The 17,316-nt window shown below is 33.9% G+C and overlaps 1 protein-coding gene across 1 annotated transcript in view; it reads left to right on the forward strand.

Moving 5' to 3' along the window:
* Vwde (von Willebrand factor D and EGF domains) overlaps window positions 1-17,316 on the forward strand; it is a 69,942-nt gene that overhangs the window by 37,969 nt on the left and 14,657 nt on the right. The window contains exons 13-20 of the mRNA XM_078040339.1: window positions 228-364; window positions 5,930-6,085; window positions 6,232-6,336; window positions 8,539-8,653; window positions 11,403-11,540; window positions 15,116-15,685; window positions 17,003-17,098; window positions 17,177-17,272. Of these exons, the coding sequence (XP_077896465.1) occupies window positions 228-364; window positions 5,930-6,085; window positions 6,232-6,336; window positions 8,539-8,653; window positions 11,403-11,540; window positions 15,116-15,685; window positions 17,003-17,098; window positions 17,177-17,272 (1,413 nt within the window). The remainder of the gene's footprint in view (window positions 1-227; window positions 365-5,929; window positions 6,086-6,231; window positions 6,337-8,538; window positions 8,654-11,402; window positions 11,541-15,115; window positions 15,686-17,002; window positions 17,099-17,176; window positions 17,273-17,316) is intronic.

A 17,316-nucleotide genomic window follows, 5' to 3' on the forward strand; every position in this document is an offset into this window, starting at 1 on the left:
ATAATGACATTGTTGACATTGTTGTAGGTTTAATGGTAGGTAGCATCACATTTAATACCAGAATGCTCTTAACATTTAATGGTTTAATTAATGTAAATAGTATTTGGGGTGTACTTTGAAGTATTATTTTACACATGCTTTTCATTTGGGCTTTGAGGCATAATTATGTAGTTTTTTTTTCCGGAATTAAAAAAACATGTTCTATTTGTTATAATTGTTCTCCAAAGACAAAGTTCCTGAAATCACAGAGCTTGAGAATGCTGGATTCTGTGATGTTCAAGAGCATAATTGTACAATGGTGAGAGTTTTTGGTCAAGGCTTCAAAGAATCACCTTCCATTAACTGTGAAGTTACTAAACTGCAGGTATGTTAATTACAGATTTTCTGAGAAATTATGGAAAATAATTTATAAGTTATTCAGATTAATTCTGTATTGAATTAATTAATTCGATCGACCACATAATCCCAAAGGATGTTAGGTCCACAGAGAGTGAAGGAAGATGATTTAAGTTGCTTAACCTTGAAAACTTCCACATTTGTAAGCTTTTTTGAAGTGCTTTATATTATTTTTACTGAGGTATTGGCCACTGTTGTTCATTCATAATAAAAAAAAGTAAAAGACGATCAAGCTTGAAATACTGAGGCATCTTTATATTTTAAATTGCAACACCACAAATAGTGGAGATGGATTTTAGCCAAGACATCCTGCATGAACTGTAAAATCCAGGGACATGAATGTTTCCTTTCTACAAAACAAAAAACAAGGGCTAATTGTGCTCATCCTTTGTATTCCTTTACTATGGATTTCAGATTGGAAAGTACCACCCTCCCCCACATTAGCATGTTTTTTCCTTGAAGTAAGCATTTTTCTTTCTTACATGACATGAATCCCAGTTTGAACATTAGCATAGCAAATTATACCTTATTTTTGATGATTTCTAATATGACCTTCCTTTTCTTTATTCAAGTAGAAATTTTATTTTATGGACAGCTCTTTGAATTTAGAAAGGTTTTATGTGGATAAGCTGAAAGTTAAAGTAGTAAACTAGTAAATAGTACTTTAACATTCTTCTTTCTTTTTCTCTAAGTTGATAAATCCAAATGTGGTTCTGAGATTGAGACTTTACAAGAGGAAATAATCTTTGCACGTTTTTTTGTCATAGGGTTCTGAAAAACAAATATGCTTCTTTCATGATTTTAATGATAGAGTCTTTCTAAATTAGTTGCAAATTATTCTAATTCCAATGAAATAGCAAAACACACAATAGACAGATATATATGTAATTTCAACATCACCCAAGAGAGTCAATATGCTTTTGGTCTTGATAGAGTAAATTATATGACATCATGCTATAATTAAATGATTTACCACAAGAGAATTTTATAGATTTCTATTCTCTTGGAAATTAAATTTTGTATTTATTTTCAGCCACTTACTGGTTGTGATTTACTCTCACGGTGCTTCCCTCTTCCAAAATCGTGGAATTTTTAACATACTTTGCAGAACTATAGAAATAAATCAGTGTGCTTAATTACTAAAACCAAGATGAGAATGTGCATCAAGTATTTATATGTATTATTACAGTGTATTATTACAGTCATCTTCCCTGGCCTTGATCTTGCCCAATGCTGGGTTCTGGCTTTTGCACCATTTGTTTCACTCCTTGAGTCAAGTCTACTTGGCACTATTTTAAGACTCCCCACCCCACTGCTTGGGACCTGCAGGAGGCCTTGTGCTTGGTTTGTTTGGAATGTATTTATTTTTCCACTACCTTTCTTATATCTGGTCAGTGAACATGAATGGATTTCTGCTCACTTTTTTAGTTGGAATTTCAGTTCCCTTTGAAGATGGGTTTCTCTTAAAAAAAAATCTAGTTTTCTGAAACTAAAATTACAAGAAACCCTTCATTTCTTTCCATTTTATCAAGTACTGTTTTAAAACATGTATTTTGGAATAATTTGAACCTTGCAGAGAAGCTGTAAAAATAATACAGAGAGGTTCCCAATAATTTTTCACCCTGCTTCTTCCTGTATCTTCATCTTACACATCCATAAAACTGTTATGGAAACCAAAAAATTCAACTTGGTACAATAAAATTAAATAATTTACAGGCCTTATTCAAATTTTGCCAGGCATCCAATCTGATTTTGCAACCAATCCAAGATTTCATTTTGCATTTTGTTGTCATGTCTCTTCAATCTTCTTCAAATTGTGACAGTATATAGTTTGTCTTTCATGAATATGGCACTTTTGAAGAGTGCTTGCCAGTTATTTTGTAAAATGTTTCTTTCTTAAGATAGATAGAAGTTACGCCATTCTTCCTTCATCTTTTCATGATCAGTGTTTGTAATTACTGGTGATGTAAATTTTAATTACATGTTTAAGGTGGCATCTCCATTAATCTCTACTATAGATATCCTATATTTCCTTTTGTAATTAATATGCTATAAGAAGACACTTATAGACAATGCTAATATGATTTCTTCTTATATTTTGTCTTCCTGATTTTAGCATTCAACTATAATTTTTGCTTGCAACAGTCATTACTGTGGCAATTACCAAAGGCAATTTCTATTTACATCATTTCTTCTACTTATATTTATTATCTGAAATTGTACTGAAAGGGAAAGCTGTTCCTTGTTTCATGTTTGTTCATTCATTTACTCATATCAGATAACTTATTTTATGAAGAATACTTATTTTATCTTATTTGATGCTATTATTATTTATTTTGCTTGCTGCTTAAATTATCCCAGATTTGAACATTGGGAGCTCTTTCAAGTAGATTCTCATGTCCCTTTACTGTGCACTCATAATTTATTGTATAATTTCTCACATTCTCATCACACAATATTGCAGACTCATCTTGCATTTTCTCTACTCCAACCATAGAATCAACCATTTCTCAAAAGAACTCTGTTCTATCTATTAAATAATGTTACTTAAAAACCATGATTTGATGATTTGGGTGCAAAGTGTGCTCATCATCGCAGGCAGACTAGTTATTGATTCCTGTCCCTCTCAATGGATGAAGCTAGGAAATACATGTATATCTTCTTACACATATATCTTTAACCCTATCCCTATCTATCTATCTCTCATCTTCATGAACTGATACTGATACCTCTAATTGCAATGCATAAGATTCATTTCAGCCTTCTCTTGTCCCTTTACTCCTTCTTCACAAGTTAAAACTAGTTCTTGTTATTTGTATAGCATATTTTATCAATTTTAATATATGCAAATCAATTTTAGAAATTATAAACCATGCCTCTGTGAAAAAGAAAGTTGCAAAATGAGATCACAATTTACACGCAACTATTGTTTACTTAGTGACTTGTGTTGGCTGTTTTCTTTCCCTCTCTATTCAGAGTGGTTATGTGTTTCTTTTGCAACAAAACTGTGGTTTATTTTAGGTATAGATTATTTAGGGGTATGTGAAATGTGGTTCTGAGAATTGGCTCTATACAAAAGGTACACACACAGAACTGTCACTTTCTTCTCATCCCTAGTACCAGCTTGCTATTACCCTTTATTTCCTTCCTGTTTTCTTGCATGGCCTGAAACATTTACATGCACAGCCATTATTTCCTGGTTTACCCTTATGTGTTTTTTTGACATAAAGGAACAGATATACAGCATACCTCCTTTTTTTATACACAAAGGGTAGTATATTATAAATGACATTTTTAAATTTTTAGTAGTAATTTTTTAAAGAATTATTTATTTATTCTAATTTGTTATATTTGACAACAGAATGCATTTCAATTCATAGTATACATATAGAGCACAACTTTTTATTTCTCTGGTTTTACACAAAATAGAATCACACCATTCATGTCTTCATACATGTACTTAGATTTATGATGTTCATCTCATTCCACTAACATTCTTACCCCTTATCCCCTCTCTTCTCCTCCCTCCCCTTTGCCCTATTCAAAGTTCCTCCATTCCTCCCATGCTCCCTTCCCACATTATAGATCAGCATCCACATATCAGAGAAAACATTTGATCTCTGGTTTGGGGGGGATTGGCTTACTTCATTTAACATGATATTCTCCAACTCCATCCATCTATCTGTGTATGCCATGATTTTATTCTCTTTTAATGCTGAGAAATATTCCAATGTGTATTTTTACCCAGTAGTAATTTTTAACAAATGCTTAGCTAGAAATCCAGTTACCCAATCATATCCTTCACTCTTTCCCCTAAAAGCAGAATCCAGGTTTTAAATTGCTGACTTGTAGGATCCAAGTTGTTATCCTATAAACACGTGGGCCATTAGGAGGCAGTTCTTGCCCGTTTTAGCAGGCTTGACCTTCCTCTCCATGCTTTATTCCAGTTTCATGCAGCCATGAATTTTCACACAATGTTTCCTCCAGCCATCTTAAATCATACTGTATTTCTGCTTCCAGCATCCACATGTCAGTCTCCTTTTTACTTTAGGAAGAGAAGTATAATCCCCCACACTTTGTTTTAAACCTTGCTTGACAGATTTAGATTTAATGGCTTATTTCTTATTATACCTTATTTGAATCTCAGTTATAGTGATAATAAAATTATCTATGTCTTTTCCTTTGATCTCTTCATCAGAATATCCTTAGCACATAATAGATAATCAGAAACTATTGATGAGTGGAAAAGAAGTAGAACCCTTTTATTCCTTACTTGGTGTAGACCTTTCCTCAGAGGGATGGAAATTATCCCTAAATCCCCAGTTATTGGCTGGAATCTATTTCCAAGGGACCCTATATCCTCTAAGAGTAGGTATCATGACAACTTAGACATTCTTATTATCCTTCTGCTAGAGGAAAATCACTGGCAGAAATGCTATACACATCCATAAATATGCAGTTTTGTACTGTGGGTCACTCTGTCAGCCATACGTCTTCAAAATAGTTTCTGGGAGCCATAGACAAGAGTGTTCTAGTCTTCCTTTTCTTTTCCTGCAAACCCACAATAGTGAAGCAGCTACATATTGCATGGCTGATTCAGAATGGTTGGAAGCATTCTACAATAAGAATTCTTTTACGAAAGTATAAATCTTGGCAACAAAATATCATTCTAGTTTTCTGTGTAGTTATCGGTACTCAGAAAATTATTCTTGCTTTTTCTCCCTAGACAGCAATGCATTTTCAATGATGAAAATGAACACTTAAAGTGTAGTTTAAGCATGAGATAAGCTATTAAAAGGGATGAACTGGCTAAAATTTTACTTTCAAATTACATCAACAAGCTTTAGCAAAATAATACTGATTATGAAGATGGCACATTTTTTACAGAATTAAGGAAAAGAATGTACCTGAATTATCAGAAAAAAAAACTTGAAGTTGGGACTTGGACAACATGAAGACTTAGCATGTGCACATTTGGATATGTGTGTAGCTGTTTGTCTCAGTTCTCCTCTTCTTTGATTCCCTCTCCATCTCATTTTATTATATACTGGATTTCTCCACATACAGAAAAACATGATCATCAACAAGTCTTGAATCTCAAGTCATCAGAGACAGGGGGCAGAAAGGGCAGTTTCAAATAGATGGAGAAGGTGGGTACTTTTGCAGAGGAAATGAGGGTGTTTCTGGAAAGGAAAACCATCTGTTGCCTCAAGTACAATGTCAAATGATATTTTTTCTTGCTGCAAAAGTTACTGCAGAGTGACCCATAACATGTGGCCAACATTGGTAAATCCTTTGATTTGAACTACCAGAAAATTCATGATTTCCTAGGAAAACTTTACATCAAAATAAGATGCATACTTTCTTATCATTCTGAATAAAACTCACTTCCAATGTGACTTTTTTTCCTTACTATACATTCCATTATACTAGGATTATATTTTAAAATTTGTATTTCGATCATATGAAATTCAGTACTGAAATATTTTCATAATTGTAACAGAAGTTAACTGTTTTCCCATTTTGCCTTCAGTATAATAGTAGTAAATGGGTGCTTGGAGAACCTGTCTATACACGGGCAGTTTTTCAAAACAGCAGAACTGTTGATTGTCAGCTGCCCAGTGATGTCCAGCAGTCTGATACCATGGATGTGATGGATCAGAAACCAATTATGAAGTGGCAATTAAAGGTAAATAAAAAATTAAAGGTAAAAGATAACTATAAATTAAACCTCATGTTTATAAGCCAAGAAAATTCTTATATATAGATTTTCATAATGAATTTATGAGGCTGCATTTAGAACAAATTATCTTATTATAGAACTACATCTTACAGGTATCTAATGATGGTTATAAATTCAGTAATTCCAAAACAATGATCATATATGATGGTACTTGTCAAGTTTGTGGTCTCTACAAAAATAACTCATGTACTATAAAGGTATGTATCTTTTCACTTATTTTCACATTTACATCATAGGTATTTTAATTTTCCATGCCATTGGCATATCAACTGTGTTTTTTTCACCTTAATAACAGAAAGACTAATAGAGAAAACCTTCCTTAAATGCACCTAACGTTAATTTAAATGTTTACTCTTCCTATAACTCTTGTTGAAATGGTGAGAAAGATGTTTCTTCCTTAACATTTTGTAGTGCAGATTGCTTATTCCTAAAAAAATCAAAAAGGAGGTTTGCACTGAATTATTTCCTCCTTTCTCCATTCACTGTTTTCTCAGTATTAATTAGTTTCCAAAAGATATCTCTTTATGGTCCAGTACAGGGGAATATGCCTCCAATTCTAGAAACTCAAGAGGCTGAAGCCGGAAGATTATAAATTCCAGACTTACACTCTGTCTGAAAATGAAATATAAAAAGTGGTGGGGATGTAGCTCAGTGGCAGAATGCCCCTAGGTTCAATCCTCAGTATTAAAAAAAAAGAAAGAAAAGAAAAGAAAAGAAAAGAAAGATATTTCTTTGTGGTTTGTGATTACCTAATCCTCTTTGTGGCAAATGTTATACATTTGAGTAGAGTTTGCAAAGTGTATAAAATTAGCACTTTTATAGAGAGTTTTCTGGCAACTAAATTCTTTGGACTATGCAAAAGCCTACCACTTGATGAATTATAGAATAATAGCACAACCTAAACCTAGTTGTTATAGCCTCACCCTCTGAACCTATCTATATCCAGACTTCTGAGTTTAACCGCAGGGCTTTCTCCCATTTGCATTGCTGAAACCTTTAACTAATATCAATTGACTTTTCAAAACCAAGGAACATATCAAGTATGTGGTGCACACCTGTGAACCAGCTATTCAAGAGTGTAGGCAGGAGAATCACAAGTTGGAGTTCAGGTGGAGCAACTTAGAAAGACCTGTCTCAAAATTTAAAAAAATTAAAAATCTAGGTATGTAGTTTAGTGGTAGAGAGCCCTGGGGTTCAATCCATGGTATTACAGAAAATAAATATTCAAAAAGTATATTTTTCTAAATTTAAATTCCTTTTCTTTGAGATTAATCACATTATTTCAATAACAAGTTTTTATTGTTGTTGAGAAATTATTGGATTTTTATTTTTCATCAAATATTTCACTTCCGCATGTTCTTAAGTACTTTAAAAAACATTGTTATTCAAAGTTGTCTTATCCTCTTAGAACTATTCTAATTTTCAAAATTATATCAAAGGAAATTTTTTAAATGAATAAAGTTTCTATCTCCTAAAAAATTGTCTATTTACCAAGTTAAAAAGTTATTGCTATATTTATTGTCCTTTCTCTGTATTACAGCATTTTTTCAACTATTTTTTTAATGATACCATTATGAAGTGTGAATAATAATGCTTTGGATGTATGGTCTAGTATAATGGGCTGTTAGGGAAGAGGAAGATAACTATAAATTAATATGATTTTAAAGATGTGCAAAAATGAAAAGTAGTCAAATAAATAAATTTCTTTTCTTTCTTTTTCTAGAGTCTTATAGACCTTGATCTTGATTCCCCTGCCTCACGTCCCAGCTAACTAAAATAACAGGTGTGCACCACTACACCCACCTCTGATTTCTTCATTAATAAAGCACTCCCAGCATGAATTTTAGCAGTAAAGATAACAAAAAAGAAAAGAGAGTTTTTTCCCCATGTTATTTATGAGGCATAATTTTGCACAAAGATACAATTTACATGCATTTTATTATTCCTCCAAGTTCATCAGTTTCTTAGGCATTTAAGCAGACAGGAAATACTTTATTTTATGACCTGGCTTTGTGATCATGAAGTGTGAAAAAATGTTGCAGGAGAATACAACAGACACTAGTATGGCAGTATGTAAAAAAGTGGATGTGGAACCGATGTGAATCTGCAATAAAAATGGGAGTTCGTAATCTGCTTGAATCAAATGTATGAAATATGATATGTCAAGAGCTTTGTAATGTTTTGAACAACTAATAATAAAAAATAAAGAAAGAAAGAAAGAAAGAAAATAATTTCAACATCATGCAAAAAAATGATATCTGATCAAAATGGAGTTGTTGTTATATGCTTTTATTGGAATCATAAATATATATGCTGCTATCAGTTTATGTACAGGTTTTTTATACACTAACTACAACTTTTATTTGTTAATGTTTTCCTTTTTAAAAAATTTTTACTAGGAGAATGTTTGCATTATCAGTGGACTCTGCTACACTGAAGGGAATAGAAATCCTACCAGTCCTTGTTTGATCTGTAGATCCCAAATCTCAAAATTCACCTGGTCATATTTAGAAAGTAAGTTATTCTTGTCTATCCAAACATCCCTAAACAAGATTTTTTTAAACTACAAGTTACATAAATGTGTTTAAGGTTAATAAACACTGAATTTCATTTAGCATCTTTCTTAATGCTTACAAGAACCTATAAATTGAGAGGATATTTTTATATACAGTCCTGCACCAGATAATGTCATTTTGTTCTACACAGTGTGCAAGTACAATAGTAGACCCAGAAGATGTGTCATCTAGTGATGTCATAGCTGTCTTAGATTTTGCTTTTCTTTTTTTTTTCTTTTTGGTAAGCATTCTTTGCATAACCCAGTGTCAAAATTGCCTGACAGTGCATTTGTCAGAACTTATGCCTGTCATAAGTGGCACATGACTATAAATAATTTTTATAACAATAATACAGTAGAATATGAGATACTTATTTTAATATTTATAGGGAAAGCAATGTGAATTATTTTTAATATATATTTTAAACTGTAGATGAAAACAATACCTTTATTTTGTTTATTGATTTATTATTTTAATGTGGTGCTGAGGATCAAACCCAGGGCCTCACACATGCAAGGCAAAGCACTCTACCACTGAGTCACAACCCCAGCCCCAGCAATGTGAATTATTAATTGAAGAAATGGAATTTGTTAGTTCAGTTACGCACCATTTCTTATTCCTAGCCTTAATTCTGTTCAGTTTTCTGATAAATCATTTAACTATTGAAGTTCTAGAGGATATGCACTTATCACTTATTAAATAAGATATCTTGACTTAATTATCTATAAAGTGCCTTCCAACACTACTATTCTGTGATGTCATGAGTATAATATTGTATACAAATAATATTGAGATTTTTCATTTCATCCAAAGAGCATTCCAAATTGTGTACCATATACCAGGTTACCTATTCACTTTCCTAAACACAACTAGATATGATTCTACTTGGGTGCCCAAGTTCTCTTTCCTCATAGGATGATCAGACATTATTAGTACAATGGAACATGATTATTCCTTGATGCAATATAATTTTATCTGAGTAATAAAACCTATACAGCACTTTATGATACCATTAAACTGTCATTATATGTGTAAATTTCATTACTATATTAGATCATTTGCCAGATGATTTACTGCTTAGGTGCTAGACTCATGAAATATTTTTGGAAGACAATGGAAATTTAGGGAAAAAATCAGTGCAAGAGACAAGGAAATGCAATATAACTTCTGAATTAGTGTCTGTTTTAGTGACTATGATATAATTGATTCAGTAGTAAGCCTTAGTGTTCAAAGATATAAGGGGTCATAATATATCTTGTTTCTAACCTCATCATATTGAGGTTGTGGAAACTAGAACAGATAAATCAAACTGTCTGTATAAGGATATACAGGGGCAGAACAGGAGCCAGAAATACAGTCTCTTGGCATCAGTGCACCAAGGACACAAGCAGAGTATTTGTGACCAATATGATGAAGTGTGGCTTTTTATTCATTTATTAAGCCAGTGGGCAAGAAAGACAGATAGTTTTTTAAACATAAGAAGATATAAAAATATAGTTTAAATTGTTTCATGAGCTTAGAGGGAACTCTCCTTGTCTCCTGAAACAGCCACTTTACTAACCTGTGAACTCAGCCACTGGAAAGACCTCAGAGGAATAGGAATTTGGTATGATTGATGGCTGAATCAGATTCTGGGGAATCAAATGAGGAATGTAACCGGGATCTTAAAGGAAAAATAAGAGAAAGGGAGGTGCAGGGGTAGAAAGTGAGGCTTAAAAATACAAGAGTTCAGAGGCAGGAGGAGAGAGAGAGGGAGCAGGAGAGCTTACAAGCACATGCAAGCAGTGAGATGAACAACACAGAATTTAAGACGGAAGAGGAGGTGCATCCTGACTGGGCAGTGCAAATTTGCTTGTGTCTTTTATGTTGTATCTAAAGTGTTTTTATACTCTAATAATTTGAGGTCTGCACCTATCAGTTAATTTTATATTTTCTTAGAGTAGAATTGATTATTCAGAATGTTTAAAAAATGAAAGCAACTAAGAGAACTGGTAGCAGAATATTTAGGTGTCTTTTAATTTTCTTCATTCTTTTAAATGAATATTTTGTCATTTTGAATTATGAATATAAATTTCTTTTTTACTGAGTTGTTGAAAGAATGCAAGTATTGATTGCACCAGGGATTTTTGCAAAATCAGGGTTACTATTCTTAATGATAGGAATTTATTCATTCAAATAAATTGTTAAGCATTGAAAGAGCACAACTTCATCTCCAATTGTTTTACTGAGGAAAGACTGACTTTTCTAACACATTGGAAACTTTTCACAAGTTTTCACAGACAATGCAAAAAGTGGATAAAAGAAGTTGTCATTAAGCGAAGGCGAAAACCATTCTAAACAACCATTTTCATTGTTTAAGAAAAAAGTCACTGAGTTTTTTTAATGAACTACAAATGAATTCTCTAATATGATAACCTTTTACTTTAAATGTTAATGGACTTTTAAGTCATCTTATTTATAGGCAATTTTTTTTTATGTACTTGAAGGGTCAAGTTGAATCATAAGTGAAATCTAAGCAATCCTTACATGTGGTTATACAGTAAATTTCAAAAACAGCACAGTTTTGTCCTCACAATGCATGACTTCTCTGTGGGGACTGGGAGGTCTTAAATAAATAGTAGAAGAAACCAAAACAAAAATGAGCCTGGTAGACATAAAATGTATTTCAAAATAAATCACTTGAACTCTTTAATCTATATTCTGTTTAGGCAAAAACTGCCAGGAAGATGCTGATGAGTGTGCATCTGGGCCTTGCTTTCCAGGAGTAGAGTGCTTCAATACCTTTGGCTCCTATCATTGTGGTTCATGTCCAAAAGGATTTTATGGTGATGGGAAAACCTGTCATGGTAAAGGTTTATTTTCTGCTGTGAGATGTTTTCTGCTGCATTTAATTAGCTCAAATCACTCAATTCCATTCTCTTTCTTACACACTCATTTGGTATATATGCATTAAGTGTTGTGCAATACACTAGATGAATGGGATGCAGAAATATATCAGACATGTCCTCTGACTTAAGGGGTTAGGGTGCAATAGCACTAATCCTTTGGTAGAATACAATATTCTGTGTCTTGTGATAGAAAAGGGACTAGCTGGAATCTTACACGATGTGTTGTGTTTACCTGGAGGAATAATGAAAAACTTTAAAAAGAAGATATCTAGACTATAGTAGATATACAACAGCTGAATCTAATGTATGAGATCAAGAGGGTGAAAAGCATTGCAGGAAGAAGAAATAGCCCGAGCAAAAGCCCAGGGCCATGTAATACCACAGCACATCCTGAGCACTGAACAATTCAGTGTGCCTGGAGGACCACAGGCCCGAAGAGCTGCTGCAGGAGTTGAAGCTAGAGAGGTAGCCAGCATTTAGACCAGCAGCAGTCCCTTAAAGTTTTGAAATAAGAGAGAAACATGTTAAGACTTATATTTAAGAAATTTTACTCAAGTAATATAGACAATAGACCATCTGTGGGTAAAGAAATGTGTAAGCCTGAAGGTGGGAAGAAAAGCAAAGCCAAGATAGTATTTCAAATATGTAGGGAGAGATGAAGATATTCTGCCTTAAGGTAAGATAGTGAGAAATGAAAGAGATGCTAAAGAAGCAAGCTGATAGTATTTGGCTTGGTCAGTAACTGGATTAGCGTAGGAAAGAGAGTCATTTAGTTGCAGGTATTTGATTTAGGTGAATGGTATGTGGAATTGGCACTCACATTGTTGTGGACTGAACTACATTCCACTAAAATTCCAACATTGAAGTTCATAGGGTTGTAGGAGGTGATAAGAGTAGAGTCCTAATCTAATAGGATTAGTGTCTTATAAGGAGAAACACCAGAGAATTCTTTTTCTCTCTCTCCTTTTTTTTTTTTTTTTTTTTTTTTGATTGAACTGGCGATTGGACCAGGGATCTTTCTGTCTCTGAGCTTCATCTCCAACTTTTATATTTTTTATTTTGAGGCAGGGTTCCCCAGGTAATCAAGCTGCCTTCACACTTAGCAATCTTCCTGTCTCAGCCTCCCAGATAGCTGGCTTTATAGCATTGTACCACCATGCCCAGCTCACCAGATAACTCTCTCTGCCAGGTGAGAACACATTGGGAGCATGTCTATCTCCAATACATGGAGAAGGTCCTCACACAAAACAAAACAGGCCAGCACCTTTCATCCAGAGCTTTCCAGCCTCCAAACCAGTAAGGAACTGAATTTCTGTTGTTTAGGTCACCCAGTCTATGGTATTTTGTTATGGCAGGTTGATCTGATTAAATATACAGGAAGAAGTAATGGTTTTAGAGAAGAATTATAGTGAATTCAGTTTGGTTACTAAAAGACTAAAGGACAATGGAATACCCACATGAAGCTCAGCAGAGAGAACTAAGTTAAATATACAGTTATTAAGGTCATCAGCTATGAGGTGACATTACCCAGGGAGAATATGGAGGAAAGAAGACCAAAAAAAAGGTGGACATCAATATTTTAAAAGATTAAAAGAGAAAAGTAAGTTATAGAAAACAAAATCAAAGAATTACATCTTTGGTGTAATTTAATGAGATCTACTCTGATGAAAAATAGATACTAATGATATAATATCACCTTAAGCTTCAAATTGGGTTGAATGTGTCTAGCACTGGAGATGACAGCTCTGAGGAACACAGGGCAGAGGGTAAGAGGATTCCTCACTACTTCAACTGCTTGCATTTCTCCTTCAGTATCCAGTTCCTAATATTAATACTTTCTGCTCTCTGACTAACATCCCTCCTTTCCAAACAAAGAGGATTGTTCCCTCAGTAAAACTTATATCAAGGTGACAATTAAACCTAACCCCATTACACATGAGTGACTCAGAGTTTTCTTAACCTTGTCAGAGATATTTGTGTATTTCACAAATATGCTTATTGCTGCAGAAGAATTGGTTGTTGGTGATTACTTAGTTATGGCAGGCACCAGAATTTAAGGAATATAAAAATAAGCAGAACTGGGTATGGTGGTGCATGCCTGTAATCCCAGTGTCTCAGGAGGCTGAGGCAGGAGGACTGAAAGTTCAAAGCCAGCCTCAGCAAAGATGAGGCTCTAAGCAATTCAGTGAAACCTTGTGTCTAAATAAAATACAAAATAGGGATGGGGATGTGGCTCAGTGGCCAAGTGCCCCTGAGTTCAATCTCCGTACCTCCCCCACCCCCACACCCCAAAAGTAAGTAGAGCAGGGTTTGTATTCTTGAGGTTATTGGTAACCAGTAGGAGAAAGACATGCACAAGAGTCAATAGTACAAAGGACAGTCCTGTGAAAGAACCTAGGTGGACCAGATGGATTTGGTGTGTTGGGACTACTGAAGAAAGCTTTCTTACTCAGATCAGGCTGCCGTAACAGAATCCCACAGACTGAGTGGTAAATCTCAAACAGTAGAACTTTGTTTCTCATAGTTCTGGAGGCTGGAAGTTCAAGATGAAGTTGCTGGCTTGGCTGGTTTGAGTTGAGACTTTCTTACTGGCCAACAGAAAGCTGCCCCCACTGGGCCCTCTCTCTGTGTGCTCTCCTGGAGTCTTTTCCTCTTCATAGGCCAACAAACCTACTGGACCAGAGCCTCATTCTTCTAACCTCCTGTAATCTAATCACGTCCTCCCTCCTGTCTCTAAATACAGCCGTGTAGAGTTAGGGCTTTGACATATGAATTTTGAGGCACTCAATTAAGTCTATTCCAGAGGGTTTGCTAATGAGAGGATATCAAAATTTATTCTTTAAGATGCAAAAGAGTTCCATGTGACATGTGTATTATATGTTTTTATATATTCTTATATGTTTTTATTCATAATGCTTTGGTTTTGTGATATTTTTATTCTGATTTGTTTCTGTTTTTTGTGTACCACTTACAGCTGAAATAGAGTTTTTAAATGAACTTGCTACACAAATTGCAGTTCTCACAAGGTCTCACAAAAGTGTAACTATGGAAGAGGATGGTAAAAGTGCCAAACAGGGAGAAAACGACGTTAAGCCAGCAAGCAGAAATGCCTCTAGTAAGTAGTAGTGATTTTAGTTGAAATACAGTGACAAATGTATTCACTTTTTTTTTTTTTGCTAATCTATTGAATCCTCTGGATCATATTCTAGAAAAATGCATTCCCTCATGTCATATAACAACCAAATGACAGTATCATTTAAGGTGATTTCAGAAAATCTTACTAATTATTATACTTTAACTTTCATGCTAGCTACTATTCTATGCTATCTTGAGTGCCCCAACAGGTAGCCATATAAGATCCTTGAAGGCAGGAGCAGTGTCATGACTTCCCTTTACTTTGTGACTCCTCATATAGTGTTACACATGTAGATGCTAAATGAAGGCATGAATAACTTAATGTCAAATATTGTGGGTAGAGCAGAACATTAATAAATGCTTTTGACTAACATTTCTATTTCTTTTTTTGTTGTTAGACTTGAATTTTCAGCCACTGTCAACAGAGCATTCACTAACTGGTGCAAGCTTTACCCCTAGTCCTCCACCATTCAAAAGGTTCTTGAGTACAATGAACATCTCCTACCTGTCACCGAAATCAATTACAACTCAGATGGATACTTCAAAGAAGTCTGTTTCTCAACAGATACTTGGTTATGAACATGTGGATCATATTCTCAGTGCAGATCTCAGTGTGGAAGAATTGGAAGATCCTACAAACAACAGGCATCATTCTTTAAGCATTAATCCCAACAGTTCTCGTGGCCAAGGGAGGGATATTTTCCATAGCACCATCCAAATAGAGACAGGAGAATATCATTCTCTCATTAACAGTTCTTTGCAAGGTTACACACAAGACGAAGATGAGTTTGTAGCATCAGTTACTAAAGCAGTCACTAGTTTGCCACAGAAATTTGGGTCAACCAAAATATCGACTTGTGCTGAGTTGCCTTGTTTCCTTGGTGTTTCCTGTGTGCCAACCACAGGTGGCCACTTCAAGTGTGGACGCTGCCCCACTGGGTATTATGGAGATGGTGTCAATTGCAGAGGTACTATGAAAATTTTTCAGAAGATACAGAGAAAACTACCTCATTCCAGTTTTAGTCACTAAGAAGATTCACTTTTCCACTTACTAATTTCTCTTCCTTCCACTTTCTTCAACATGTTTTGAAAAAAAGAAGCAAAAGTGGGTTTTCTAAGTTTCTTATTTAAAGTGTTAATATTATATACTATCACAACAATATGATATATAAATATATTTATTGAGTACCTACTCTGTCCCAAGGTCTTCAGAAACATTCTGTATCAGTTATATATGATCAACAACAACTCCATATAATAAGTGTTATTGTTCCCAATAGATAGATGAGATAGTGGAGTTTGAGGGACTGACTGTCCTGTTATTAAGCAAGTAATGAAAAAAAACAAGGATGTCAATATAGATCTGATTAACATTGTGGCCTGAGTTATTTTTAGTTCAAAATGCACAGTTACCATTTTAAATTACTCTTTCTGATCTATTTACTTATTTGCAACTTATACAGTTGTGTCTGTAATTCCTCCAATTCTTTGGAGTCTTAAACAAGTTTTGCATCATTTTAATTTTACAAGTATTTTTATATCTTTCCACAATTATTAACATTGTTTTATTTGATACAAATCAAATTTTTGAGTCCTATAATTTAGAGTCTGGTTTTTATTGTTGCTGTTGATATGAGTTTGATGTTCTTGTTTTGTTTTGTGTTTTGTTTTATTTGAGACCAAAATTAAATGAGACAGTTGTTGGAATATTCTTATGTTTCCCATATTACCTAAAGGAAATTTATTTTTCTTCTTTTTTTCATAAGAATAATAACTCTCAATACTTACGTTTTATAATACCTATAGGAATTCCTTAACAAATGAAAAAAATTTTTTCATGTATATTAGATACTGCAGGAAGTGTTAAATGTCCAGTAGAATATATCAGGTAGTAGAGAAGCTTAAGGAATCAACCTCATGATGTGTTCTTTGAAATCTGATTATCCTTATTATTTATTAACATTTAGCTAATTCATATCTGAAATTTCATTGCCCCCTGAAAAAAGACTGTAATTTCAGGTAGGGTTAGGTTCTACCTCTAACAGGCACCATCTTGGGAGTAATTATTACATTTGGCACTTCTTTCTTACTCTAAAAACGATTTTTCTCAGTCATTCTAATGATTAAAAATATTAAGAAGACCATTTTAAGGGTGAATGGTCATTATTTAATACCTTATCAAAATGTTACAATTTGAGAAATTTTAAATTTCATTATAAGTAAATAATTGAGTGGCATATATATATCATCTCAATGGTTCAGCCATTTCTCCTTGATTTTTGCAGCCATTTGTAGACATCCATGTGGAAGGAGCAGGGAATGTGTGGCACCAAACATATGCAAATGCAGATCAGGTTATACCGGTTCTAACTGCCAAACTGGTAGGTGTATCATTCATTAAATTGAAAAATGAATTTTACTTGATAATTGATATTTCTAAATGGGTTTATTTTATACAGCTGTATGTCAGCCTGCTTGCAAAAACCATGGGAAATGCACAAAGCCTAATGTCTGCAAATGTCCTCCAGGATATGGTGGAACAACCTGCAATGAAGGTGGTAATCCAAATTGAAAAATCAACTAATAGGGTTAAAATAAA

The sequence above is a fragment of the Ictidomys tridecemlineatus genome, chromosome 2 (assembly GCF_052094955.1).
Source record: "Ictidomys tridecemlineatus isolate mIctTri1 chromosome 2, mIctTri1.hap1, whole genome shotgun sequence".
In the NCBI taxonomy this organism is placed as follows: Eukaryota; Metazoa; Chordata; class Mammalia; order Rodentia; family Sciuridae; genus Ictidomys; species Ictidomys tridecemlineatus.